The sequence below is a fragment of the Nestor notabilis genome, unplaced genomic scaffold (assembly GCF_000696875.1).
Source record: "Nestor notabilis isolate BGI_N333 unplaced genomic scaffold, ASM69687v1 scaffold17217, whole genome shotgun sequence".
Classification (NCBI taxonomy): domain Eukaryota; kingdom Metazoa; phylum Chordata; class Aves; order Psittaciformes; family Psittacidae; genus Nestor; species Nestor notabilis.
The window spans coordinates 73536-101380 of NW_009936230.1; the positions used below are offsets into that span (position 1 = coordinate 73536).

Here is a 27845-nt window from a genome sequence, read left to right on the forward strand (position 1 = left end):
ACATTTCAAGACTCCCTTCCTCATTTTAAAGTGGAATAAAATTGAAGCTGATTGTTACTTGTCTTTCCTTCCCCATCGTATCACATAAGCATACCACATGGTGCAAAGGCAGGGCAATAAGATAACCTGTTCTCCTTTCCCTGTGGTGTAAGTTAGGGGGACTCAAAGCTTCCTTTCAAGAGCAGGGAAAACAAAGGCCATGCAAGACCACCACTTGTAGGTCTGCCTTGATTCTAATGCTGTCTCGGACCTTTCAACTAAAATTTATTCCCTCCGTGATGGCTACCACTGAAAATCTGGTCCTGTATAGTTTTTGCTCTGACTGTTCCTAACGGAACCTAAAATTAATACAGCCATTTCACTCCTTGATTTGTGAACAACTACAATTGAGAACAAACGTGTGTTTAGGTTTGGGGTTTGCTATTTTTTTTTTTTACTTGATGGTGAACATGCAACAAAAAGCACAAAAATAAATAGCTTTTGTGTGCTTTTTATTCTTGTATAAATAGCAAAAATAAACAGCTGAGATATCTTCAGCATGGGAATTACATACCGTTACTTATTAGGTGGAATTTATAGAGAATGAAGTACACTACTAGGGGACTTTAAAAGGCCCTTAAATAAAATCCAAAAAGAGAATGCCTTGAATCTATGTCACTGCATAGTCTCTAATTTTTGCTACAATTCTCAGCTTATTAAAACAGTGTGTCTAGTGTGATACATTGACACATTTTGTAGTGCTACTACTGTAAACAGTTTAAATAATAATTCTGATCATTTATAACTTAAAAAGCTTTTGAAGTTATCACAGTAAAGTTTTTATGTTTATTTTTGTGTAACAGATGAGTCTGTCTTTTAGTCTATTTCACTTTCCTATATCTATCACAGCAGCACTGTGTCAAAGCACAACCTTATTACCCTTGTAGGTAGGAAATGGAGGCAAAGTGACTGTGTCTCCAAAACGCAAATCAGAATAACTATGACAGAAGTAAGCTTTTCTCCAAAAAACATTCAGGAGGTCAAAGCATCGTATTAGGCTCCTACATACCAGAAACCAAAAAGCAAAGCAAACAAGAAAGCCATCACACACCACGCCTCCAAAAAAACCTACACAGTGTTACTCTTTACTGAGTGAATTCCTCAGCGTCACACACAACTCTCAACTAAAACTAAGTTCATCTTTATTTCACGTTAATATGCCCAATTCTTCTACATTTTCCTGTCTTTAAAATACATATATGTGTGCTCATAGTTTCCAGCAATATATCGGTTAGTCAGTGCTCTATTATCCTAGATTTAAACACAGACTCAGCTTGATTCTGTCCAAACTGGAATTTTTTAAAGCAGTTTCTTCTTTATTCACCATGGCTTTAAAATATTTTTTCTGAAGTGCCAATCTTTGTTAAATGATCCTGCCTTACATCTAGCACAAGTGTCAGTGAACAGGTAACCCTCAACGGAGCAATTCTACCAGCATTCACGAGAAACAAAACCCCTAGCTCTGTTCCCCTTAAACACTGAACTTCCTACGGCTCACATGAAGCTGCACAGATTAACCCCCAACCTGTATAAAAGACTGGTTTGTTAATGCCACAGTCACACAACTTCTTGTTCATTTTTTTGTAGTAAGAAGCAACTATATCATGACATGAGCCAGTGAGAATTAAACCAAGCAAAATTCAGTATTAGTTATTTCCATTAAAAGAGCAAATGCAGAGTTCCAAGTAACCTGATTGCATTGCTATTTATATCACATTTCCGTATCACTAATGTTACTACTGCATTTTTACTGAGATGAGACTGTGCCAAAACTTGAGGCTGCATGAGATGTGCACTGTACTGCTAACCATAGGTGGGAAGTGATGAGACCAGCCACGACAATGCAGTGCTGCTGTGGGGACTGAAAGAGACCCACAGCAGGGAATCCAGGAGGAAAATCTTGCACGAGCCCTAGCATCCTTCTAAAAATAATTTCAGCAGCAAAAATCTTGTTGGTCTAAACCAACACATGCTTTTCTTATGAAAGGTCCTCCCACTTCACTGGGCGACATTCAGCCTTCTGCAGACAGTAAGTGCAACATCAAAGCTGTTCTAACACCTCCTGTAACCTCACTGAAGTGATGCTTTCCTCCAGGGGAACAGAAGACTACCCTCTAGGTTAGCATCTTCCAATCCTGAAGCTCTGAGGTACAATAATGTTACCTAAGTTATAGCAAAGGGTCATTCATATCCAGGCAAGCCTTCCCCGACATAAAAGGAAAAGGTATAGCTTGTATCTGTTAAATGAACTACCGAAGTATTCACATCTACACAGCTCACAGGGAAACTTTTGTGATTAGTCTTAAAGTCAAGGCAGCAGACTCTTCTGATACAAAAGGATTACTTCTGATATTTTTAGATCTCCTATTGTTACGAACACCACTTATGTCTCCCAAAACTGTAAAACTGCAGGAGGAAAATTTTCCATTTCACCTTACTCGTGTAATTGCCAGCATTTCTGGACAATCAGTTTCACATTCTGAACAAGTTTTTCTGTTTTAGTCCCTCACAAAGTAACAAATGTGAAAAATCACTGAAAGAAATTATGACCCTAAGAAAAGCAGTCTAAGGACAGCCAAATTAAACTTTAAACTCATCAAAACTAAATTAAAATTATAGCTGTCTGCACACTTTCCTCATATGCTCAGTGAAATTCCAATGTATTTACACACAGATACCTTGACACACTTATACAAGCGAAGTTACTCTCTGAACAGCCCAAAAGCTAACGAAGAAATTGTCTGTAATCAAGTTTCCATGCCAAAAAGATCAACCATGCTGAATTTCAAAGCCAGCACTGGGAAGAGCAAGAATAAGACAAAAGCGCAAAGAATCAAACCTGTACATAAAGAAATTCTACAAAAAAACCCTGACACAAAACTGAACCAATCTCAAAGGCTACACCACTGGTAATAAGCCCAGACTCTGATCTCTTAATACTATTTACCTCTGATGGTCTGGATTTTTTATTTCTGTAGAATTTATGTAAGTGCCTTTATGAACCATTTCCCATGTCTGTGCTTTAAGAAATAAAAAATTAAAAACTTGCAATATTTATTTGTGTATGTAACGCAATGGATGGGACAGCAAACCCAAGAAGAACTACCACTTTGCCCATGTCAATTCAACAGAAGAGGTCTAGGAAAAATACAGCAGAGCATACTGCTGTGTACATAAACAGTGTAAAGCCACACTTAAACTGGTTTGAACTGTTACTCCGCACTCCTTCCTACCTTGGAGGAGATAGGAGAGGAGCCACCAGCCGCTGCTAGCACGGGGAGACAAACAGAACTGTGAGACTGGACAAGAACTGCTTTGCTGATAGGAAGCAACTCACCCGTGAAACCCCCCCAACACGTAATCCATTAAAAAAGCCAAACAAAAGCTAGTTTGTAAGATTATAACATGTATCAGGCAATAGCTGCCTTTAAAGTATCAGACCAGTTCATATAATTTTATTTAATATGACATGCAATCTTTTAATTCCTTTTCCAGTTATTAAAATTTTGCACTACCAGAAATTAAGATGGAAGAAAAATACTTGGAAATAAACATTAAATATTACCAGGCAATAACAACAAAAATACCCTCACTTCCTTCCAAGCACAGATACAGTCACCATCACATTAAACCCATTTGCGAAATTCTTCAACCAACATCAGGGAATATTGTTTCAGGCAACAGGTTCCACCTGACTGTTCTACTTGCTAGCCTGACTTTAGAAGACACTGTCAACTAAAATACACCAAAAACTACTTCTGAAATGGATTGTTCTGGGTTAAGTCAATCTATGTAAAACTGCAATATACGTTAACTGATCAAGTATTTTAGTAAACAAGTCCCATACATTTAACAAAATAGGGGAAAAAATACTCTTCCTTCAGTACAAAGGAGCTGCAGAAATGAATCTGAAAACAATGCACATTTCCCTTATCTAAATATTATATTTCCCCCATGCCCATTCACTTAAACTGCAGAGTAAGAGAACAATACTTTCACAGTTCCTTGACTGTGTCATAGCAAGCTATTTTTAGTTACAAAAGCTTAAGTGACTATAGTATGCAACTATGGTTTTTAGGCATACAGTTAGGACAGACTCCTGAACTCCTAAGTTAGCCCTAAACAGATGGGCAGATACAAAACCCCCTCTTCTCAGCTTTTTGTTTCATTGCCTTACAGAATCTGCTCTGTGCCAGGCAGCTGAATATTACAAGACAGTACCTTCTATGCAGTTTTTTTTTAAGTTGGCAGAGTAGTTCTTCCACATGGGTTTCCTCTTATGCAGACTGCTTCCCAATGAACACCACGAGGCTGAGTCTTTGCTCCTTGTGGAGTTGTTTATATTCCAACTGAGCACAAAGCAGATAGAGACCTTCTACAGCCTGATTCAATGCCTACTTAGTTCCCGTTTGTGTAAACCTAAGCCTGAACATACAAGATAGAGAAGACTTGAACAGCTTCTCAGGTTAACAAAGAGGTTGTAAAAACAAACACCATCAAAATTAAAATCTCTCCCACGTAAAATATCAATATTAAACCCCCAAACATTTCAGGTAAGACACAGTATTTATTTTTTTATGTTTTAGATCTGCTTAGGACATGCTCTTTCTGGTAGGGAAGAACTTTCCCCACAGGTCACAATCTACCATGATCCTGGTCTTCCAGGGAACCCCACCCATAGTACCAGGAGGGTACCATATAGAACCAGATGGGTTCACTGATGTTTTGGACAAATATTCTGGATATAAATTAGCACCTTCTCAACACAAATTAACTGGAAAAAATCCAAACAGCTCTTACTGAAGTCTGGAAGTCAAAATGGATGCAGTGAAGAAACTTTCACTTTACTCAGCATCTGCATATATTTGGACTCAACCAGTAAGAAGAGTGACCTTTTACAGAGCTTAAAATTGGAAATTAATTACACCTGAATAAGCACATTTATTACCATTTCCCCCGATAAAAGGGAAGTTATACTGCTGTAATTTAAGTCAAACTATGACAATGGCACAATTATCATGTCCTGGCCCTGACCTGACATTTCTAAATGGTAACAGAAAAGTAAAGGATACAGTTCATACTGACAGTATATAATAAATGAGAATGCTAGGCCAAAAGTTACGTGATAAATAATTTGCTGATACCTAGCACATGAGTTAGAATACACAGCACTCTGCTGTAATTGTCCAATTACTTTCACAACATATGGTTCTTTGAATATTAATAATATTGTTTAAATGAGAAACACACAGGTGAAGAAAATAAGTGTGTATATTGTGATAACACTGCAAATTACTTAAACAGAATTGCTTGGGCAAAATTACTGATCCAACCAGCTGCTACCTCAGCTGCAATAAAAGCATATCAAAAGCACTGAGAAGCTGGAGATACCTCGGCTCTGTCTGAATCTGGTTGACCTCAGTGGCACCTCAGCTAACAGAACTTGCAACCAGGCAGCACAACTAACTTGCAAGAAATGCATTGTATTCATGGACAATAAAACTGAAAAAGGAAAGCAAGAAACTTCTAAGATAAAACATGACTTTTTAGTACTTAAGTATTAGTCTTTCTAAAGAAACAGAAAAACATACTGAATGTGACTTAACTTCAAAATTTGTTAGGAATCTCACTTCTTGGAGTTCCTGAAGTGCCAGTGGCAGAACCTGGCAAGAGACCTGAAGAGGAATCACTGCGAATCTTTCTCTTACCCTTTTTCCCTAATCCTCCACAAGTGCCATTTCTGACACATGATACTGGACCACAGACCATTGGTGTAACCTTGCATGGCACGGATTCGTAGAAATTCTCTTCCTAGAAATTTCAGCAGACCGAGATGCCACTATGTTACAGAAGATGTGTGCTTAGTACCACATAAATTCAATTTAAATAAAATTTAAAAGAAGTTGGTGAATCAGCAAAACTCTGAAATATATTATTTATCAGATATAAAACAGACTACATGAAACATTTCTTAATTTAAATAAGAGAAGCTGCTTCTCAGCCAAAGGGTTTGGAAAGGGAGAGGAAGAGAGAGAACAAGACACAAAATAAAGCATGTCTCCTCTCTCCTTCCCTCCTTAAAAATAATAATAAAAATCAAAAAACAGTAGAACAACCTCCTCAATAAAAAGCCAAAACATTTGTCTTTGGCTTGTACTTTCATATATCTGACCATTCAGAGCAGTCCAATAGCGATTTACGCAATGTCGCCAACCCTGTCAGGAGTTCTGCTCTAACATCACTGCTGCAGCAGCACAGCAGAGCTCACCAGTACAGCTCCAGCACAGCTCACAGTACAGCTCCTTCACTCAGTCATCTGCAGTCGCACTTCTCAGCACTGTTGGCAAACTTTCTGAACCAGCAGTTCTCAAATGTTTTTGTTCGTCCCTTTTTTCAGCATGGGCTAAACTGTACCTGGGGGAAGGTATGATGCTAGAAAGCTGCTGAAATGCCATGGGGAGACACAGCTCAGGAGAGCCAGGCTGTGCTGAGCAAGCTGTGGGTCGGAGGGAAGGCTGGACGAGCAGGACCTGGCCCAGCAGCAACTGCTCAGCCTGTCCTGGGTCCAAGAGAGGCATGGGGATGTGTGCTGTGGCTCCTGCTGCGCCCCTGACCCTGGCAGACTGTGCTCCTTCCAGATACATTCCCAGCTACTGGTGGGATAAGGAAAGAATGTACCCCACTTTAGTAATCACTGATGTACAGCAAGACACATGAGGCTTTCCTCCAAAATGTTTAACATACAGGTTAAACACATCTCTTTCTCCACAAAAAGTTTAACAGAAAGAGAAACCAAGTTTATTCCCACCCACTACAAGAGCATATTCTCAACACATGCAAATAACATGAAGAAACGCTCTATGAATCTACTACCCAGAAATCAGATAACACAGATCTACCGAGAGCATAATGATACTCACTGGCATCTCTTCATGTACTTTCATGCAGGATTTAAGCAAGATTTTTCAGGAGCATAGACTTCCTATAGAACACAACACAACCAACTGCATATGCTGTGTGTAACAAATACATTTATGAAATGTTTAAGTCATGCATTTTAGTAGGTTCCCATTAGTTGGTGCTGGCAGAGACAAGCTACCTTTCTCTAAAAACGGAAATCATGTAAACCTAGTCATAAACATTTTAATGAGTAGGTTTTTTATAAAGCACTGTACTGACATTAGCTAGTCAATGCTCAACCTATCCTAAGGGATAGATTAAGTATTAAAGTACATGCAAGGTGTGGCATCCTATCAGTTTACCCTTAGTGGCAGTTACAAAATTAGAGAAATTCTCTATCATCAGCTTCATTATTCAAAACCAGAAGCCTACGACAATGCTGAATTTCACCAAGTGATTCTGAGGGGAAAAGTCCCAGTGGACAACTTACGGTCCAAGTTGTGTAACAACTTACCAAGTCACTACAGGGGAAAATAATCCAAATAACCATTTCACACTTGTTAATTATTCAATCCGCAAGGTACGAAGGTAGTGGTAGTGACTGTTGTGTCTCGAGCACTGTGCATCAGAGAATAATTCAAATATCTGTCTGATCCAACTGTGCATTTATCATTTCTGCATTAGCAATCGATAAAAAAGAAGGGAGAGAATAAGTAACTGGGTAGTAATTTCACCTTGGGCAATCAACATTCATATCCAGTATTAATATTCAGGAAATGCCCCAAGTCTCAATCACTAATGATTAAGTATCACCACACCCTGGAATATTTTACTACATATCTGTATTGACATCATGAGATCCAAACTTCAAACGTAATTGTTTGCCATTTTAAAGATCTTCTCAGAATTGAGGGACGCTGCCTACAAACTCCACCTCTGTGCCAAGGCAACAGACAACTGAATTACAAAAACCTACAGACTCAACTTCCAGCTCTTCAACACTCTGAGGATGTACTGGACATTTTTAAATACAGTCACCTTCTGGCAGACTAAATTTAGGAAATTTAAACCTTAGACTAAGAGGGATTTCCTTGTATTTAATGAGAGCCAATCCTGTATCATTTCACCTCACTTAGTATCATGCATCCGCTACACAACTTTCCATAATATTTACAGCTGCACTCCTGAGCTTACACAACTCAGCTTTTAGGGAACATTAAGCATGTGCAAATTGCTCTAGGAATCAAAAACACCCCTCAACATGAGCATCGTGCAGCAGTCTCATGTTCCAATTCCATGACAGCTGCTTCAGCAGGCACTGGCACACATAATGAATCCTCCACAGCAGGAGCTAAGGGAGGTCCGAAAGCCAGGCTGCTGAGAGATACCTCCAGGCCCTCCGCTGCTGCTCCCGCACCAGCTCCGACGCTGCTCCTGAGGAGGATAGGGGAGCCTGGACCCACAACTCCAACTGTACTTGCACCCAACCAACCTCTACAACACACAAATGGCTGCTGAGTCTGGAATCAGATAGTTTCTGCATGGGGATTTAATCCATTCTTACAGCAGTGGTGGAAGTACATGATGGCAGATGATGTGCTGCATCTGCCAAGTGCCTTCGCATGCACACACTGCAAGGGGTCCTGCAAGTTGCCTTCTACCAAATCTTACTGCGTTAGATTTCCTCAACAGTTAACAGAGAATTCAGAAGTCCAGCAACATTCAGATACAATTCCATTGTAATCGCTTTTGTAATACCTTCAAATGAAACTTCTTAAAAAAATCTAACCCAAGAAGCAGAGATTTCAATGTTTAAATGTTTACCACCTTTTGCAGTATTACTATTTTTAAGATCCTGAAGAAAAATCCGAAGTCAGTCATGTATTTACTTTCATTTTGCAAAAAGGACACTTATTTTTGTGTCAAAGATGTTCTCCACAAAGTAGTTGGGTGTCCTTTTTTTGCTGAAAGCTGGACAAAAAGAGAACAGCAACAAGCAAACTGAATACTATTAAATTAGATGACACATTTGCTTGAAAACCCAAGGTTTAAGGCACTGCAGTCATCTTGAGTACCACTCCATACACAACTACTATACAAAGGGTTAACGTACAATACGTAGCAGTTAATTGCCATAGATAGCAATAGTTGGAGTTCTGTAAATTAGTAGGATTACAGGGCAATTTCACTACCTCCAACACTTTTACTGATGTACGTATTACTCTTTTATAGCATACTGCTCTTGAGCAACCAGTTTATAGTATTTACCCTTTTAAATCCAGGTATACAGAGAATACATATATATAAAAAAGGGCAACTAAATTTACATGGCAATCCTGCTGCAGCAGCTAACACATCCCATATATATACAGTAATTACACACATCTTGCACGGACAAACCTACTTAAAAGCCTAAAGGCAAAAGACAGCTGCCAAAATCCACACATTTTATGCATTACAAAAAAGCATGAACTAGGACTGGTCTTTTATCTTAGGAGATGGGGATAAAAATACCACCACTACAAACAGGTTTTGTATACACATCCCACAGACACATACACAGACTACTTTTCTATCTCTAAATTGCCTCTATTAGCTGTAGTACAAAAGAAAATATAGTCCAAAACAAATAAACCTTAGATGATGAACATGGTAAAAATACTACATAACACTGGGATGTTCTTTCATTCTGTTTTAACCATTTCCAAGTGTAGTTCTTTCGTATGCCTGCTTTAATTCAATTTATCCTTAAACCTAGAATTATCTAGTACTGTTTGTAGTCCTCATGTTAAAAGCAACAAGAAATCTACCACCAGCTGACTCAAAGTGACTGCATTGGTGAATAATGTACCACTCACACACACAGCAAAAAACAACTCTTCCTAGGCATGCACTCCTTTGGCTCTGCGATGCAGACCATGAACAGACTGTAATTCAAAATGTGTATGTTCTCTTAGTAACAGCTTAAAGTACCACACCACCTTTAAAACATCTCACACTCCTGCGGAAGCAGGACAGCAGGAAGTCGCCTTGCAATGATAAGCTGTGAAGCTGCACACTGAGCGTTCATTTTTGCGTTTATCTGCATCACACAGAAAATGCCTCCTATGTTACCCCGTTTCTTCTTGTTCATTCTACCCTGAACAATGGCAAAATGGAAGCCACTTGACAAACACACCTATGTGGACATCCAGTGTGTAAATGGAGTCAGTACAAAACACGCTGCATATAAAAGCTTCACAGTGTCTGAAGTATGTCTGACATGTATCTGTCTTCCACAGATGCTAAATGTGTTAATTCAGAACACATCCAAGTCTGTGTATAAACTGAACCTGGGACTTGACATATCCCCATTTCTAACACATTTGTAGTACATCCCTTTTTTACTACTCTGATATAGAAATGGAATAAGCACGTTTCTAAGACCACCACCTTGAGAAAAAAATGAGTGGGAAGGAAAACATTAAATTATGAATGGGACAAACAGTCCTCCAAACCAAAACTTGTGGGATAGTTTAATGGCACACAACTCCATGACTCCAGACAGACTGTGTCTGAGGAAAAGTGAGTGTTCATGGTATCAGAACCTGCTTTAGAAGAAATGCATTAGAATTACTTACTGGTTTTTAGGAGTTAGTTACGGAAGTTAAAATTAACTTTTCATATAGCAGCCATTGGCATTGTGTCCCAAATTAAAATGAACTCGAATTAAGGCAATCTTAATTTAGATACTTTGTAATTTATGTGTCTTCAATAATGTTGCTTTAGTCAGTCTACGTGTAACACATCATCTTCTTTTTGAACTGAAATGAAGCTATCATAGAAATTTAACAATCTAACACCAGAATAATTTTCCCCCATCAGATTTCATTTTCATTACAATAGACTTTGCTATGGCAGTTTCTTTACTACTCAGATCACATCTTGCACAGGAGACAGAATACGAAAATATGTTCCATTTATTGCTTTATAAGCATTACAGCATCATCAAGTGTTAAAGGACCTACACACAATCTATTGTACTTCTAGCCTGGAATGCCTTCCAGGTGATAAATATTTTAATGTAACTCAACACACTTCAGGAACATCAGCATGAAAAGAACAGATAGTGATGGCTATGTATCAGCAAAACACAAACAAAAATCTTCCAAAACCTTCCAGTTAATCTGCAGTCCAACTAGAAACACAGGAACTCAACACAGGTCAAAGAAAGAAACATACACGCTAAACTAACTCCTGCCCTCTTGGGACTAGATCCTGCCCTCTGCTCTATGAAGCATAAACACAACGGTGTTTCATCAACTGAAAGGAAAAAAAATAATCTTTATTTAATAATCTTACAATTGCTTGATTAGTGCTTGGAAAATAAAGAGCACTGCTTAAGTGCTAAATATTATGAGCTTTTTCAGAACATCGGCTCCAAACTCACCACTCCCCATTTCCTTCTCTCGTAACTCCTCATTCATGTCATCAGAAGGCATCTTATTTTCAGCAACAACTACTTACTTTTTTTTTTTTTTAATGCTGCTGGATGTGCAGAACTACTGTTCAGGTTGCTTGGCAACTAGTGAGATGTATCAGAAAGAGAGATAAGGCCCAGAATGAATGGAATTGAAGAGAACTATATTTGGTTTCATTACGAGATACTAATGCACTCAAACTAGACCAATTTGAATTATCCACACTAAGGTGAAATTTTTCTATTTCTTTCAAAATACAGACATCCATAATCACGGAGTCCCACTAAATCCATTAAGCCACCTCCTCAGGCACATTCATGTCTACCTGTACAGAAGAGACTTCAGAAGCAGGGCTTTTACTTGGGTTAGCAGTTTGGTACAGCAAGGAACAAGCAGGTAACACAGACATTTAATGAGTATTCTGAAGAATTTTAGGCCAGAGAGGATAGTTGAATACTTCAGCCTGCATTTCAGTGTACCATAAGCCACTGTGCTGCTCCATATACTTTAGTATCAAGTTGTTATTTCAAATGAAACTATTTTCCCGAAGGTCACAATTTGAAACAAAACAAGATTGAGCACCCAAGACTCCTGCAATAGCAGAGATCTGATTACAAGTCTGTCCTAATAATTCAAGGAGGCCAAAAAAGCCTTGCGCAGCAGAAAATGGAAACATGCTTAACAGTTCGTAGTGAAAGAGTTTCCTCCTTATCGCAAGCTCTTCAGCTAATTTTATCTAGATCGTGTGAGTAAGAATCAAATAGTCTGGCACAAAAGCGGATCTTCTAACATCACTTCAGACCCTGCCCAACCTTTAATGCTTCAAAAGGAACTGAAAACAGTAACAGAATACAACTACCGAACTATGTAAAGGGAAAAAGGCAAAACCAAAAGTCAATCCCTGTGCTTCCCCACCTCTCTGGTGCCAGCAGGCAAACGCAGGACTCCAAGGTTTCAAGGCTTCAAGTATCAACACAGAATTGCATACATCATAATGATGTTCAGGGTAATAAAAGCAAGAATAAAAGCCCATAGTGCAAAGGAAGTGGGTAATTTGCAGCACATTGAAGCAGGCTTCATGCTTCCCAATGCCAGCGTGGCCACCATGAGTACACACATTTGCAGCTGGAAAGCTGTATCTCCAGAAGCTGGATTGAAATACTGTTTAAAAATAAATGTGTCCTTCCCTGACAGTGCTCAAATGAGCCTTCCTCATCCCCAACAAATGATTTCAGTTAGAGTTTCTCTAATGCTAAGGAAGGGAATCTCACACCCGCCTTCATTTTCAGGTATCTTTCTCGCATAGCACTACCTCTATACAGCAAGAAAATCGTGTTTGGACACCCTGCTTCTGACCTTTGTACAACTCCCATGGCCCTTCTTTCAAATTCTTCCCAGAAATTCCCTGTCCTTCATTAAGTGAAGACACCAGCATGAGATAGCCTATTTCATTAACACTCTTACCAGTGTTGGAAGTCCACTTTACTACTTATGTTTCAATTTCTCTTTTTTTATTTTAGGGATCCAAGCCTCCACTTGTCTTTTTGCCATAACAACAAAGCAGCATACTAAGGCAACGAACTAATTGACTTTCAAGTCCTTTTCCAATTTCACAATCTACATTCTGACTCCAGTGAGACTGTCTCACATTCAGCTGTACTATAACAAATTTCTTAAGTACAACTTTTAAACACGTTATTCAGATCTCCTTAAAAGAGTAACCTGACCTTCCCAGTATTAACTCCATGGCCAGTTTGCAGAGAGGGGTTTCAGATTGAGTTGGGCCAGCAACCTAAGAGATTATTTTATATATGTAACCACTAGTTCCCTGGAGGCTTTCCAAGAAGAGGTCCCACTCATTGCCTCTATTAACCACTGCACCAAGAGATCTATCAGTAAGCCAGCTTTTACATTCCTGTAATATATGCACTGTTAATTTCACACAAGGCAATTTTTAAAGTAAAAAAAAGTGATATTACATCAAATACCAAAACAGTTGATTTCACAATCAGATCTATAATCTCTTCAAAAAGGCACCGGTTCATTCAAGAAGATCTCACTATACGTGAAACTAAGCTGAACATTAATGATGTTCTTCCTATACAACATCGATGCAAGAAACCATAGTAAGTAATAACAATAAATTAAAATGCCTGTATTTGATGCCAGGCATCTGGGCAATCTCTTTAAGAAATGGAATTGTTCCCCTTTTTCTAAGAATTATAAAGAAATTAACCCTTTTGGACTCTGGCCATTATTTACTGAAAATATCCATATTCGAACAGATGATCCTCATATTTGTCCTCACAGATGCTAAACTTCCTTTTCTATTTGCACTATTGTACAGGATGGAGACATATGTTTTTTGGTAAGGAACAAAGTATCTGCAGAATAGTTTTGCTTTCTCTACGGAACTATGTATCATTTTACCTCCCGCATCCAGACATAAATGTACACCCCAACAACACTATTAAAAATAATGGGGGGGGGAGGGGGAATCGTTTTCATATTGTCCAGAATTATCACAATGTAATCTATTAATTTTAATTAACAACAGAGGGGTCTTGACTGATTACAGTTAATCTAAGAGAGAAGTAAATTTTTAACATTTATTCTGGGACTGAATTAGGTTAACCTGCTATTTCTGTCTCAGGGCAATATACCTAGCAGGCTTTTTTCTAAGTAAGGTGTGCATCTTAAATATTACTTACGGACATAATCTAAGACTATCACTTGTGTCTGTTTTCCCTTCTCCCTCTGTCCCTCTCTCCCCCTTTTGGATGACTCTTTTTATGTTTCCAAAGTATGAATACAATTGTGAGGAAAAAAGACAGACAGTACGCTGCCTACATTATTTCAAAGTGTTTTTTCTGACTCCCTGCAATTGTGCAAAATAAGGAGAAATGCTTCAGTAATCTCAGTCTTTTTTCTAACCCAATTTTCCAGTGGTGTCAAAAAGATACTGAGGTAACAGAATGCTATGAAGTTCTTCGCTGATAATCATAAGGGAAGTAAACATACTTAATGTTAAACATCCTTATAAGATGCAATTACATAAAATAAAGACTGTCCAATTAAATGATGACAAAACACAGAGGCAGTACAGAACATCCCAAGTTTCCAATGGCTTGGTGACATCAGAGTCCAGGGACACAGATCCCTTCTGTTTTGAACTCAAAGAACTAAAAGGCAAAACAGTTAAATTTGCAATTTTTCAGTGTCTTATGTGTAAGCTACAGAACGTATTTTTATCTACAATGTTCAGCATAAGCAGAACGTGTTCCTATGAGTAACTATTTTGAAACAACGTTCATCATTTTTACATACCAAAAACTAAAAGGTTGCATCTAATTTACAGGCATCTATTTCAGTACGCTTCAAAACCCTGGACTGAAAATTCAGTAACTTCCTACACTCTAGAAATTTAACAACAGAACCCCCCAAACAACCCCACAAAGCAAAACTTCCAGAAAGTTGCGTAACATGCTTGCTACAAAATACACCAAGACGAAGTAGCAGAAACCTTAAAATTCTTACTGACACTGCCCTCTGCATCTGTTCTGTCAAATATTCAGAAGCGTAGAGCATGCCAGGCCAGGAGAACTGGAACTGCTCTTGCTGACCTGTATGGGGACTTGGGCCTTGTATAGTAGGTTGGGTCAGAATATTATCAGCTTTCCTGAGAACCCCGAGTACGTAACTGAATCCTTCAGTTTTCTCACTCATTTAAAGGGAAAAAAATAATAAAAAATAACAAGAAAAAAATCCTCAGCTTTGCACCGTACTTATCAGGGGGATTTTTGGTGAATAATGCAGTGCTGTGATTATATTCTCATTTCAGATATCCAAAAAATTTAAAGGTATTTAATAAAATCTTTCCAGGAAATAGCTATGTCCTTATGATTATTATCCTTTGCCTATTAAAAAAAAAAGTGATTGCAACCGCAAGTTTTTATCTTTATCTTAAATGGTCTTTAACTGTTAAAAGCAACACAAAATAGATGTAGCTATGCCAATCACTGTTATGCAATTCAATTAAAATTCATGAAGCCAATTTGTTTAAGTTTTTCCACAGTAATGTGACGTTAAATCAAATTTAGCTAGCATATTTGTATGTTATTTAAATTATCAGGGTTAAAACAGGTATTACATAGTTTTCTGAACATACTGTGCTGAGCACATGTTTTTATCCATTAAAAAGAAAGGAGCAAGACCTCCTTTCACATTACGAACTCAAGGAAGAATCCTACTTCACTGACACACATTTCCTTGCGACTTGTTCTATTTAATATGAACGTTCATATTATTTAGATAATTGTATTGGCAAAACAGAATAAAAATGTCTTAACTTGAAGGGAAGAAACGTGCATCTACGCATGTAGACCTACAGACAAGAAGAGAGTATTTAAATCACAATGATTAAGAAGGCAGTATTAAATCCCACTGCTAGCTGTGAAGTTGCCATTCAAGGCTAAATGTAACGTCTACTGGGACTACCCTAACCCTCAGAAGGAAATCCTGCACACCTCTGCCTGCTCCATTAGTTCACCCACGACTCTTGGGAAGCTACGAGGGTGCGCTGGGAGAGATAATTATTTCCTGGTGCCTTAACTAAAAAGACAAGTGAACAAAATGATTTATTAAAGAGCCCTTTGGAGAATACAGTCAGCAACAGGTAGCTAATGGAGAAGGTCACAAGCTTTCTCATACTTTTGTACTAGCAAACACCTTAAAACAGAGCACCCCACCAAGACATTCCACTACTACACTCCTCAAAAAGCAGGTAATTTTGCCTCCTAGATGTCAAAACCCTACCTCAGTGTATTGCTGTTTCAAAGTAAGCTAGCTCAGGTGTAAACAAGTAGTTCTAATGCGTGTTTATATCAGAATACATCTGTAGAAATAACAATTCAAAGCTGGTGTAGCTACACTTGTACTGTATCCTAAATACTCTCGTGTTTACTAGGAACTCAAGATTCAACCATCAAAGTAAAATGGAGGGCATATCATTTTCAACATGAGGATTCAAGTTTCACTTAAAATAAAAACACACTCATCATTGAAAATTCTTTCATTTCAGCTTAAGAGCTTTGAATGATGAAGACTGAGGTGTACAGCTTCTGTGTCTCAGCTCTTCATCAGAGATGAGACTTGGGCAACCCTAATATACAAACACATCATGTATCTAAAATTAAAGATAAATTTGCCTGCTGGATTATACTTCAAAGCATGCCTGCCTTGATCTAGGAGACACTGAAGACACTCAGGAAGGATGCTTATGAAACTGCAACAAGAACATGGGTTTTCATTAAAAAACCCCAAGCCCTCAGAACCCCACAAACCTGCTCCCCCAGCCCAAGAGAAAAGAAACAACAGGGCACATCCTCACTCATACTGAACCTATCCCACAGAGACTGTGACAACATGGGAAGCTGAGCAACCTAAGAACAAGAACAAGAAACAGCACTTATATCTAGGTTGCTACAAGGAGATGAGAGAGGCACAGTATTTATTAATAATAAATTATATCTTCTGGGACAAAAGCATCAGGTTTTAACATCATGAAATTGAAAAAACTGCCCAGCTGGAATGACTGGCAACAGGTAACATGTAATCAAGAAAGGGGAATCTTCAGGGATTGCAATCATGTGAAGGTATAGTTTTAATACCAAACATGTAATCTTCCATGGGCTTGAGATAATAAAAAGTATTCTGTCCACATATAGAATAATTCAAGCATCCATCAGGATAAACTAGTAAAATAATTTTTTATTGAGAAAAACAGAGTACTGCCCAGTCTGCCCATCCAAAATAAAAGGGACAAGAAGAAATCCAGTGAGATAACGTAGAAGAAAATTCTTCGTATGGTACCAATTCTGTTACACTGGCTAGAGAAAAGGTAATCACTCTGCAGGTCTCATTCTTGAGGAGAGTGGGGGAAAACCGTGTACACTCAATTTCTTTCAGACAGGACACTGAAGTGTGGAATACAGATATATATTTAATATTCTCCATACGGAGTTATATTTTTGAAGTTTCTAAATCTTTTTGGGGGGTATTCAATATAGTTTATGATGTACTAAATAACAAGTTAAATGGAATGATGTATTGGCTTATACTAGTAGATGTTTGCTTGAGATAAGAAAATGGAGAAAAACATACCATTTCCACATCAATTCATGAATGTGCAGACTAAAAATATTTCAAACAATATTTGGAGTGAATTTAGGAAGAGTAGGACCTCTTTTTTAGCTGTTTTCTCTCAGTCTCACTCAGACAGTCATCCAACTTCAACCAAACTTGAAGGAGATTCGCTGTTGCAGAGATTAATTTCCAGAAATTAAAATCAGTGGCTGAGTAGAAGGGAGATCAAAATTAGTGCTCTAATGGCAAAAGCAGGAAGTTTCTGTAGATCTACAGCAGCCACAATGCATGCTCATGTTTTCCAGGTAGCAGGATAAGCAGAAAAAAGGAAGATAAAGGACAGGAATATCCAGGAGTATTTAGAGGTCAGTGTTGCAGGAGACATCAGGGCCATGGACTGGAATGAGCAATGCATCAGCTGGAGGAAACAGGAGATGCCTGGAAAGTTACAGGTCTCACAGGGAGGAACTGCAGAAGCTGTATCGGACTGGGAGGGAATATTGTGGAAGAGATTTGGGAGATGCAGAAATCAGCCTTCATTAGCTCAGCTACCCACAGAAGAGTTTACTTTCTGCTTTGAGAAGGTAAAAGGGAACTTGCAAATTTTATAAAATAGGGTTTATTTTAATTTGTCTTTAACAAAACTAATGGGTAGAACCCCACATCTACCATCAAAAGTCAAAATCCTCCCACACCTATTCGCAATGTTTTACATAGTTAGGTCTTAAGCTCTCTTCTGTCTTTTGCTTCTCAGGTTACATCACTCATGCTTACTCCACTATTCATAGTTACTGCCCTCCAAGCTCTCTACAACTCTACTAGGTGGATAGCTGCCTATGCATACTTAAAAAGCTTTTGTGAAATTTAACCCTCAAAACAAATAAAACCACTGCCATATTTTTCACCAGTCCCTTTACATGTCAAATCATGTCTGCAACGTATGCAAATTTATCTTAAGGGACGAGTTTACTGCTGGGGTTTTTGTTGTTGTTTTTTTAAATCAGAAAACTGAAATATTTAACTGACAGCAAAACGTCAAGTTGCAGGGAACAGTAATTCAGAGGACAGAAGCTCTCAACGTGCAACAACATCTAACTGGTAGTTTAAATACTGCTTTACTAGAAGATTCCAGCATTTCCCACCAACTAGTAAATGAAGGTAAGATGCACGCTCTGCAATGAGCAATACCTTGTTTCCCATGCAGTTATGAAAATAAAGGAATTTTCACATTCAATTCTCACTTTCCCTTTTGTTACCTAAGTAAGAGTTCCTTGAAAAAGCAACCACACAAAACAAGGCAGCTGAAAATAAAGTGCATGTGGAAATGCAAGTCTTTACTTTCTCTCAGTGCTGTTTTGTCATCTCTCCACCTATGGTTAGCCTGAGCCTACCATGAGCATCTAAACACAGAGAGAACTAACCAGCTTTTTAAACTTTCAGAGTCCTCCATGCATCGCTTTTCTGTAATGCTTTCAGGAACTTGAAGAACATTATTTTGCACCCTGGAAAAAAAATTCACTTCCTTGCACATGGAAATATTTTAATGGCCTGATTTCAGAATGCCTCTGAGCAAGGTAAAGGAGTTATTCCATTGACTATTAGAATATTCAACATCCTGGTATGTTAACGCTCTTTCCAAGTAAGGCCCAGTATAAGTACTACAAATTATTGGAATTGTCTGAAAATTCATCTTCTAGTATTTAAAACCACACCCAAGTAGTAGATTTAAATACAAAATATTTGACCATGTTCCTAATGGATAATGTTTCATGTCTTAGGGCAAGATACCATGAGAAACTTAAAAACCAAAACCGGAAACTTTTTTTTCCTCCCCTTTATAACATACTGAAATATTAATGCTGCTTCATTGAGTTCAGGTTTACTTTTTCACAGAAGAAAATTTTCCCCTTTGAAGAAATATAAGTATTTCCAAAGAAAAAGATAATTCCAAGCACATAAACGCAACATTAAACATCCTAACAATTAAGGAATTTGTTGTTTGCTTAATGTCACCAGCTACTACCTCCCATTTCTTTCAAGCTGATGGAAGTTATATTTAACTTGCATAAACATTTTTGCATAAGCTTTTACAAGCTATATGCAGCACCCAGTTCTTAATCACAGTATTTATGGGCTGTTGGCATATTCTTGTCTTTTGACAAAACTCAATTACACAACTGTGTCAGTTCTTAGGACAACACCTAAAATAGACTGAAATACATATCCTGCTCCCCTCTCCACCCACACCTTTGCTTTATGTTCTATGGCACCAATTTTGATCAAAACCTGTAACTAGTTGTTCAGCTGGAATGGAACTTTTCGTAGTCTTGAACAGACACGTACACACAAATTTTCCGGCACAGTAACACCTCGTCCATGTCCTGGCAGAGGAGCTGAGGAAAAAATAGTATTCTCTATCTCCAATCTGCAGAAGCCTCCTGATACACCTTGTGATGCAAAGAACAAATGAACGGGGTGAGGAAATCACACACACCAGCTCCCTCCTCTGCAACTTTCAATGTTACTCAAACACCAGCAAAAAATTATTTTTGTTGCCAGTCAAGTAGAATTCAATAAAGTCAGTTTGTTTCTTGGCAAGGAACTGATGCGAGCATTCTGGAAACATGGTATTGGTACACAAATCTAAAGCAACTGCAAAAACAAGAGTAATAACATTTGTGTGTCCAAACTAGTATTAGCCATTGGGAAGCAATTAATTAAAAGACTTAGTGATAACTATTATACTTTTTCCTCATTCGTAACATTAACTTCCCTTCCATAAAACCACATACATAAGAAGTGAGAAAACAAAACACAGTATCCAGGAGTAGAATATTCAAGTTACTAAGACAGAATTCATTTCAGCGACAGAAGAGATTGACACTGACCAGTGTGACTAGATACCGTAACTTGGTGGTTTCTGTGAAATAATGGTACTGCAGTTCAACTTCTGGTGGATGAGACATACAGAAGGATTAGAAAGCATCAGTGACTACTTTTCCTTCCTTGTACATTACTAAATATAGGTAAGAAAAGAGAGAAAGTTTCAAAACTTTAGAAGGGCGACTTGGCTTTCTTAACTTCACCACTAACAGAAAATATTTTTTTAAGTTCAAGACAAATGAGAATATATTTGTCATCTACATCCTGAAAACAAAGCTGTTTAGTTCTGCTTCCATCATTATCATTAATAGATTTGATAAATATATGAACTCCTATTCAACAACATACTAGTTTAAGAAATAGTCTCATTGTTACACAATGTCATTTGTGAAACTGAGGCCGAGAAGCATTATCTACAATTCCCTATAAACTCAAGACTTCCTGAATCATAAATACTATCCAAACTTACTAATCACAAAGGCACATTCCCCTTATTTGTCAATCTTGTAAGTGGATTTCATAAGCCACATTTCGACAATTTATTTCTATCTAAATATTTCTGCTTGTCCCAGTTTTCCCCATGACACTTATTGTCTCTTGGCCTCGCCAATGTCCCACTTTCTGAACTCATGCATGAGAACGATGCTCTCTTTAGGGCTCGTCAGTCAAACCCACAGAGGGGAAAGATGACTTAAAAAAGTCAGTGAAAGGCCATCACCTTAGAAGCAAAGAATTCCAGCCTCAAGACTTAACACAGAGGAGGGGTTTTTTCCCCTCTTCAACCTGAACTGTACATTCATGTTAATTCTTCCAATTATATGTCTTACTCCTCCTGTCCCCCCTTTCCCATTTTTAATCCTTTCATAAAAATTGACATCTGAACTTCTGCAGTCAGAAAGAGAAGGTTTTAGCACCACTTAATCAGTGAATGCACACAAAATGCAATAGGCAACAGCAGAGACCTACTCCTCTGGAATAGCCCCATGAAAAGATGGTGTTGAGGAGGGAGGGAAGGAAAGGAAGGCTTCCTGCTATTACAAGCCATATTTAAACCCCTTCTATATCACAAGGGGCTCTGTCGTTGGCAGTAATGCAGAGTAGAAAATTTGGTTGATATGGAGTCTTCATTATGCTTAAAAGGCAGCTCCTCCATGTGAAGAAATGAGGAACACTGGAAGAGCACTGTGGGGAAGCCACATTCCCACTATTTATGAAATTGCTGGAGGAAGATGTCAGTTGGTAGCATGGCCAACTGAAGCCATCCTGTGAAGTGGGCTATGCCTTTCCAAAAACTCCATCCAGAAAAACCTGTGGGGTAAAACATGCCTTGCTTCTCCAATATTCTACTCTGCTTACCAATGTCACAGTGCTGTTACTTCCCACACGCCACCTTCACAACATGAACGAAGAAAAAACCAACCAGGCATTTCTGTCTTTAACACAACTACAGATTATAAAAGGAACACTGAAAAATGTTTAAACAGTCTTTACTGTAGTTAACTTGCCTAGAACTTTAACCACCTTCACATTCACCTTAGCATTGGTAACTATTAAGCACATTAATTACCTGGAACACTTGATTCCATACAGTTCCTCAAATAATTAATTAGCTAAAGTGATCAGGGATTGGAGTCCCAGAGGAAATTCTTCTAGTTTTGTAGCACTACATAGATTTCACCTTGCTAAATGCTACAATGATTCACTCACATATGACAACTCTCCCTTCATCTACTTAGGGGCAGAACCCCAAAACCAAAACAAATAAAAGCCCCTCACACTGACTGAAGGAAGCTAGCGCACTTAGCCCTGGATATCCTGTTTAGTCACTAGAAACCCAGAAGAGTATCTGAGTAACACTAAAAAAATTTGATTCCCTTGTTCGTAGCACATTAGACATATTTCATAACACGTATCCTCCTCCTGCTTCAAACATCAATTATCACAGGGCAACCAAATCAAAGGTGAACAAGTTTTAGACAGAACTTTAGACTGGTTTTTTTTTCAAGCCACATGAATAAGCTGCAGCAACAGAGTAATTCAAAACTACAGTCATGTATGTGGACACTAACATTAAAAAATTTCCTTTCATCTCCGGCATACTACCGTTTTCACAACCTCTCTGCTGTTATTGATCACATCGGCTGTGGTGTTGTGTGCAAACACGTTTATGTTATAGAACAACTGATAAGAACATTAAGAAAAGTAATGCTTTATTTACCCTTCAAAAAAATCCCTTCCAAAACCCTTCCATGCTCTCTCTCTCATGAATCCCACATCATTTTTCCACAAGGTAAGTAGAGTAAAAGGGAATGAGGTGGGCAAAAAGGACAGCAGGAAAAGCAGGACAGTGTGTGGAAGCAGTTAGTTACTTTGAAGAAAATACAAGTCACTTAAGTACTAATACATAACTCATGAATTTCAAAACACTGAAAAACAACCTTCTGCCCCTATAAAGCATATACTATGATCTTCTGATTATTTTTGGCAACAAAACCCTAAACCTAGATGCATTATAATTTACTTCTTGTACTTTTTATATATACCACTTTTAAATTCGATTTTTATGTACCTGAATGTTCCAATACAGACTACCCACGAAAGGACAAGCACAGAGGACTGAATGCAAGACAAGATGCCATGGGGGGGACAGACAATGTTTCCTGAGCTGCACGCAGTTCCCCAACTCAGCCATGGCTCCCACACTGGGGTATGCTATGTGACTGGCAGCAAGGCTGCTAGGTAATCCAAACCCCTTGCTATGAGAAGGCAAAAGCCAGCAGAGGCTCCTGAGGCCACATTTGTCATGTGCCCTGGAATCCCACTGCATGCTCAGCTCAGCCCCAGCCTACAACACAGAAGTGAGATACTCGAGGAACAGATCCCAGAGCGTGTCCCAGTCCATCCCCAGCTCTGCAGGCTTTGTATAACGGGTCTCTGGGCTCCCAGTTCTGCACAGATTTGGGTATGCAGCTTGCAGGGTTGAGCAGGTTATCTAACCATGAAATACACCATTCATTACACAGCAGCAGTACCTATTTAAAAGCACCGGTGTGCTTAGAAAACTTAGAACTGCGTTGGTTAAATGGACCGATACTTTTAAAAGTGCCAGGGATACTTGACTTTCACTTTCACTGATGAACTTTTTACTTAGCACCTGCTGTTGAGAGCTGCTACACCAAAGTCAACTCACGTAAATCTTTCAAGTCACACACGTCTTTTAAGAGATCTTCAGTAACCACAGCTGCCAAAATAACGAAGACAACTCAGCAGTAAGAGGACACAGGACTGGGCACTTATGAAAAAAAGAGTTGTCTAGGATAAAGAAAATATTCTCTATAGAGAATGGCTAAAAACATGTAACACAGGATGTAATTTGTTAGGAATCAGTCTGTACGTTCTTCCAAAAGACTGTGTACCTTCTCCCAAACTAGCATTTGGGGATTAGGAAGAAGAACTGTCCAGGCTCCTTGGCTATACTTTTAGTTCAGACATTCTTACAAAAGAATCAACTGCTGAAGGCCTAACTGTGAAAAGCTTAATCTTCCCAAAAAGGCAAGATTCACAAAATAGATTATACTACTAGAAGGCAGAGGATGCCAGTACAAAAATACTATGATTGAAAACAAGAAAGACAAAACCAGTAATATAATTTTTAAAAAATCAACACATAGAATAAGCTCTGAAATTCCAACATTCAATTAGAATTAATTTAGCAGGTTCTGGTATACACACACACACACACAGAGATGCTCGCATGCATGAACTTAATGTGCAAAAGAATCTCTTCCTGCTCCCTAGCGAGGTTAGCTGAAAAGTTAACAAACACAAATCTTTCTTAGACAAAAAAAAAAAAAAAATACTCCATTTTCCCTATCCTAAAGTCATTCCTCTCCTCACAACAATCAAATAATTAAACAGATTTTAAGTGTAACAAGAAACGCTTTTGGAAACATAATTTAACACCAACATCTGGACGAGCAAACACAACAGGAAAAAAACCCTGACCTATTACCCCCAAAATTCTTACTACAGTCTCATTTTGCGAGGAGACAAAGACAAGCCTTACTTGCTCTAAATAAAGAAAAATGTGTTCATTTTGTACACTAACAGGAGGTATGTTCACAGCAGTATGAATCGATGTGCTACAGCAGAGGTAAATCAGTGTCAGCCATGTTGTGAAAGAAACTGCAGTTAAAAAAAAACAACAAACCCACAAAACTTAAGCCTTCATCAAATCACCTATACCTTGAAATAGACCGTTTTATAGCATTAGCTCTCACTTATTATTGGTGCATGACTTCTTCAAGTTAATGCCTGTTAATCTCATCTAAAAACACACATCCAAATTCTAGAGATTGTGAAACAATAGAAAGAAGAAAATACACCAAGATACAAACCAGCAGCACTGACTACTGTGCAGCACACAGACACAACGTAGGTTGTAAAGGGGAAAAGCAAATGCACTTACTCAGCATTAAATCCATTCACGTGCAAGATCCTCATCTGTTTGACTATTGTGCTTTTACCGGATTCACCAGCACCTAGAAAATGAAAGTAAATCAATTTCAGAAGGAAGCATGAGTGATTAAAGGACACGTTAGAATTTTTTCTTCAGGGTAAAAACGAGAAAGTTGGTTTTCTCAGTGCAAGAGTGAAAAGTGAAAGAAAAAGATATAATTGCCACTGGAAACTTCAGTTGTAGCTAAAAATAAATGCCCGGCTCAAGTCATGTGTCAAATCTGAATCTTGGATCATTCCACTGTCCATTTTTCCAGTGTCAACGTTAAATGCAGACTGTGGGGTTTGGAAGGAAAAAGGACAACTTCAACATTTTATAGAGAACAAGACGGAATGTTAAAATCTGCTTGCCATGTCACTAGTATCTGACGAAGAGAAAGACCGATTGAAGTCCATATTAAACGAAAGCCTTTTTGTTAGAGCCCTAAAATATTTTAAGTTTGGCTGCAGTTAACATCACCCAGTCAAAAGACTGCAACTTAAATCACAAGAAATAAAATACGTGGATACTCGCATCTGAAAAAGGAAGGCATCCCTTTAAGCCTCCACCCACAAAGCTACAGAAACCTCCTTCTCTAATTTGTGTCTTGTAAGCAACCTCCCACCCTCTGTACATGTTCCAAATCAATCACATACGCAATGAGACGCAAAGACCACCTTTTGTGGCTGCATGCTCCAAACAGCCCCCCCACGGCTCTCTTTTGATTCCCTTATATACCCTGCAGTACAAAAAAACCCCACTCCACTTTACTCCAGTTTCCATAAGTAGATGTATGCTATTTCTGCTGTGCTGCACGGATGCCAGTGCACAGGGCAACCCATCTGCCTATAGTACCCATTTTTCCATGCACGCTAAAAAGACTCAAACAGCAGCATTTAATTGAGCTGCTCCACACTGCCAGATCGGTAGCTTTCTATATAAAGCAAACATATTTTTTTTTTTTTGAGAGTAGTATTGTAACCTGGCAAAATTTAGAAAGATTCCCTTTCACATCTCCTGGCTACTCGTTTATTGTTCTCATGGGCCTATGTCTCAACAGAAACGTGTGGCTGTGGTGGAACAGGCACAGAGGTACAGTTTGTATTTATAGGATGTCAGGCCTCTGCTAGCACACACTGACAGCACAAGCCTCCATTTTGAGCTTCATGTTCAAAACTGTATTTTAATAGTTATATTTCAAAGTTCATTTTCTGACAAATCCTTCGCCCTCTGCTTTCTCCCTTCCTTTCCTTCTCCCTCATGAATTCCTGCTCTTCTCTCTATAAAACCTGCTTGCACGTTTTGCCACCTCAGCACCAGGGCCTTTACTCCTTTTCCCTCTCCTCGCTCACTGATGTTTTGTAAGCATTGAGAGAACAGTTTTTATCTACAGCTCTTAATGCAAGCATCATTTTCCCCCTAAACTACTATTTTATTACATACATGGTCTCTCTCTTTAGGCATACTGCACTATGCAATAAAAACAGGTGGCAAAACTAATCAAGAATGAGTATCTCAGGTTAAGGTAAAGATTGGGTCCTCTTCACAGCTAAGAATTATTCAGGAAGAGCAGTATATGCTATAGTCATATTTCCATTCGGACTAATTAATAAGAACATTTCAGCTGTAGCTCTGAACCACATCTTACATTTGTAAGCATTGGGAGCCAAAATCTTCACTTGGCTTAGGCCAAGAATGGAGGTAGGTAGTTGTTGCATTTTGCTATATATAAACGCACACAAGTTTGGTACTGACATACCTGGATTCTCTGGATCAGATACACCAGTGAACCAAAAATAAGTATTACATCTAAATTTCTGAGTAAGTCTATTTCTGTACTGGGCTATTCGTTGAGGCCCGATTCTCACCAACACTTATGTGTACGTTTAACTTCACCACCAAGGAGAGTGCCACTAATTACAGTGAGACGGCTCGTGGCAGAAGGGGCAAGCACAGGTACAGTGATGGGGCCAGCAAAGCACAGTATAAACCCGTTAGAATATTTAGCAGCTCTCCTTTGTTGTTATTTGAATATGATGCGAAAATATTACGAATACTTTCAAGGTACTTGTTTTTTTATTTCCCACATCTTATGAAGTAAACATATAACAATAACAGGGACATGAGCATTTTTATTTTTCACCAGTGAGTTTGTGTTAAAGACTGTCCACAACTCATGACAGCTACTGTTAGAATCTGCAACAGCTGAACTATTACTTTAAAACACATGCACAGAGATGACCTTACAGCCCTCACTAAACACTCGCTAGTTTTTATTTACAAGTATCTAAACTGGTTTTCAGCCACCAAAACTAAAGAAAACTGAAAGAAAACCCAGGCAAACCCACGTTTTTGTTTTCTGAAATTCTGCCTCTTCCGACAGTAACCCATCTGATGACAAATGGTTTCTACTGATCTATGAAATGTTCACCCTGAAATCTGGAAGTCAACACGTTCCCCAAGAGATGAAGGTCCAGATTATCCTGCTAAAAGGATAATTTGAGCCCTGGCAGGCTCCTCAGTGCTGCAGGTGCTGTTGTAGTTCCGAATCACTCTCCATTTACATTAAGCCACTTTCTGCAAATTAGTATTTGAAAGATGTTACCGGTAAAAGTACAATTCCAAATTCACAGCGCCCAAAACCTCTTTTTCTGTTTCCCCCCCCATTTATGGTTGTTTCACACCAGAACTGGGCTCACTGAGGCCTACTCTCTGCTCCACGCTAAAACCCTGCACAACGTGCACAAGCGGTCCCTCGGCGTGACCAAAACAACCCGGATCTCGTAACTGCACCTTATTCTAAAACACTACTTTTAAACGAGTCTGACAAACATTTTCTTGTTCTCCCCAGTAACGCCTTTTGGATCTTCCTCTTCCTTGAAGCCGTAACCTGCATTTCTGAACCTATCTCCCGAAAAACG

General features: G+C 38.6%; 1 protein-coding gene across 2 annotated transcripts in view; it reads right to left on the bottom strand.

Moving 5' to 3' along the window:
* GNAS (GNAS complex locus) overlaps window positions 1-24965 on the bottom strand; it is an 88262-nt gene extending 63297 nt beyond the window's left edge. Inside the window, exons 1-2 of one of the 2 annotated variants that reach the window (XM_010018241.1) lie at window positions 24895-24965; window positions 15629-15631 (exon numbers count right to left, since the gene is read on the bottom strand). In XM_010018241.1, the coding sequence (XP_010016543.1) occupies window positions 15629-15631; window positions 24895-24929 (38 nt within the window). In that variant the 5' untranslated portion in view covers window positions 24930-24965. The remainder of the gene's footprint in view (window positions 1-15628; window positions 15632-24894) is intronic. The other variant, XM_010018242.1, reaches the window with a different exon arrangement.
* Window positions 24966-27845: the final 2880 nt, after the last annotated feature.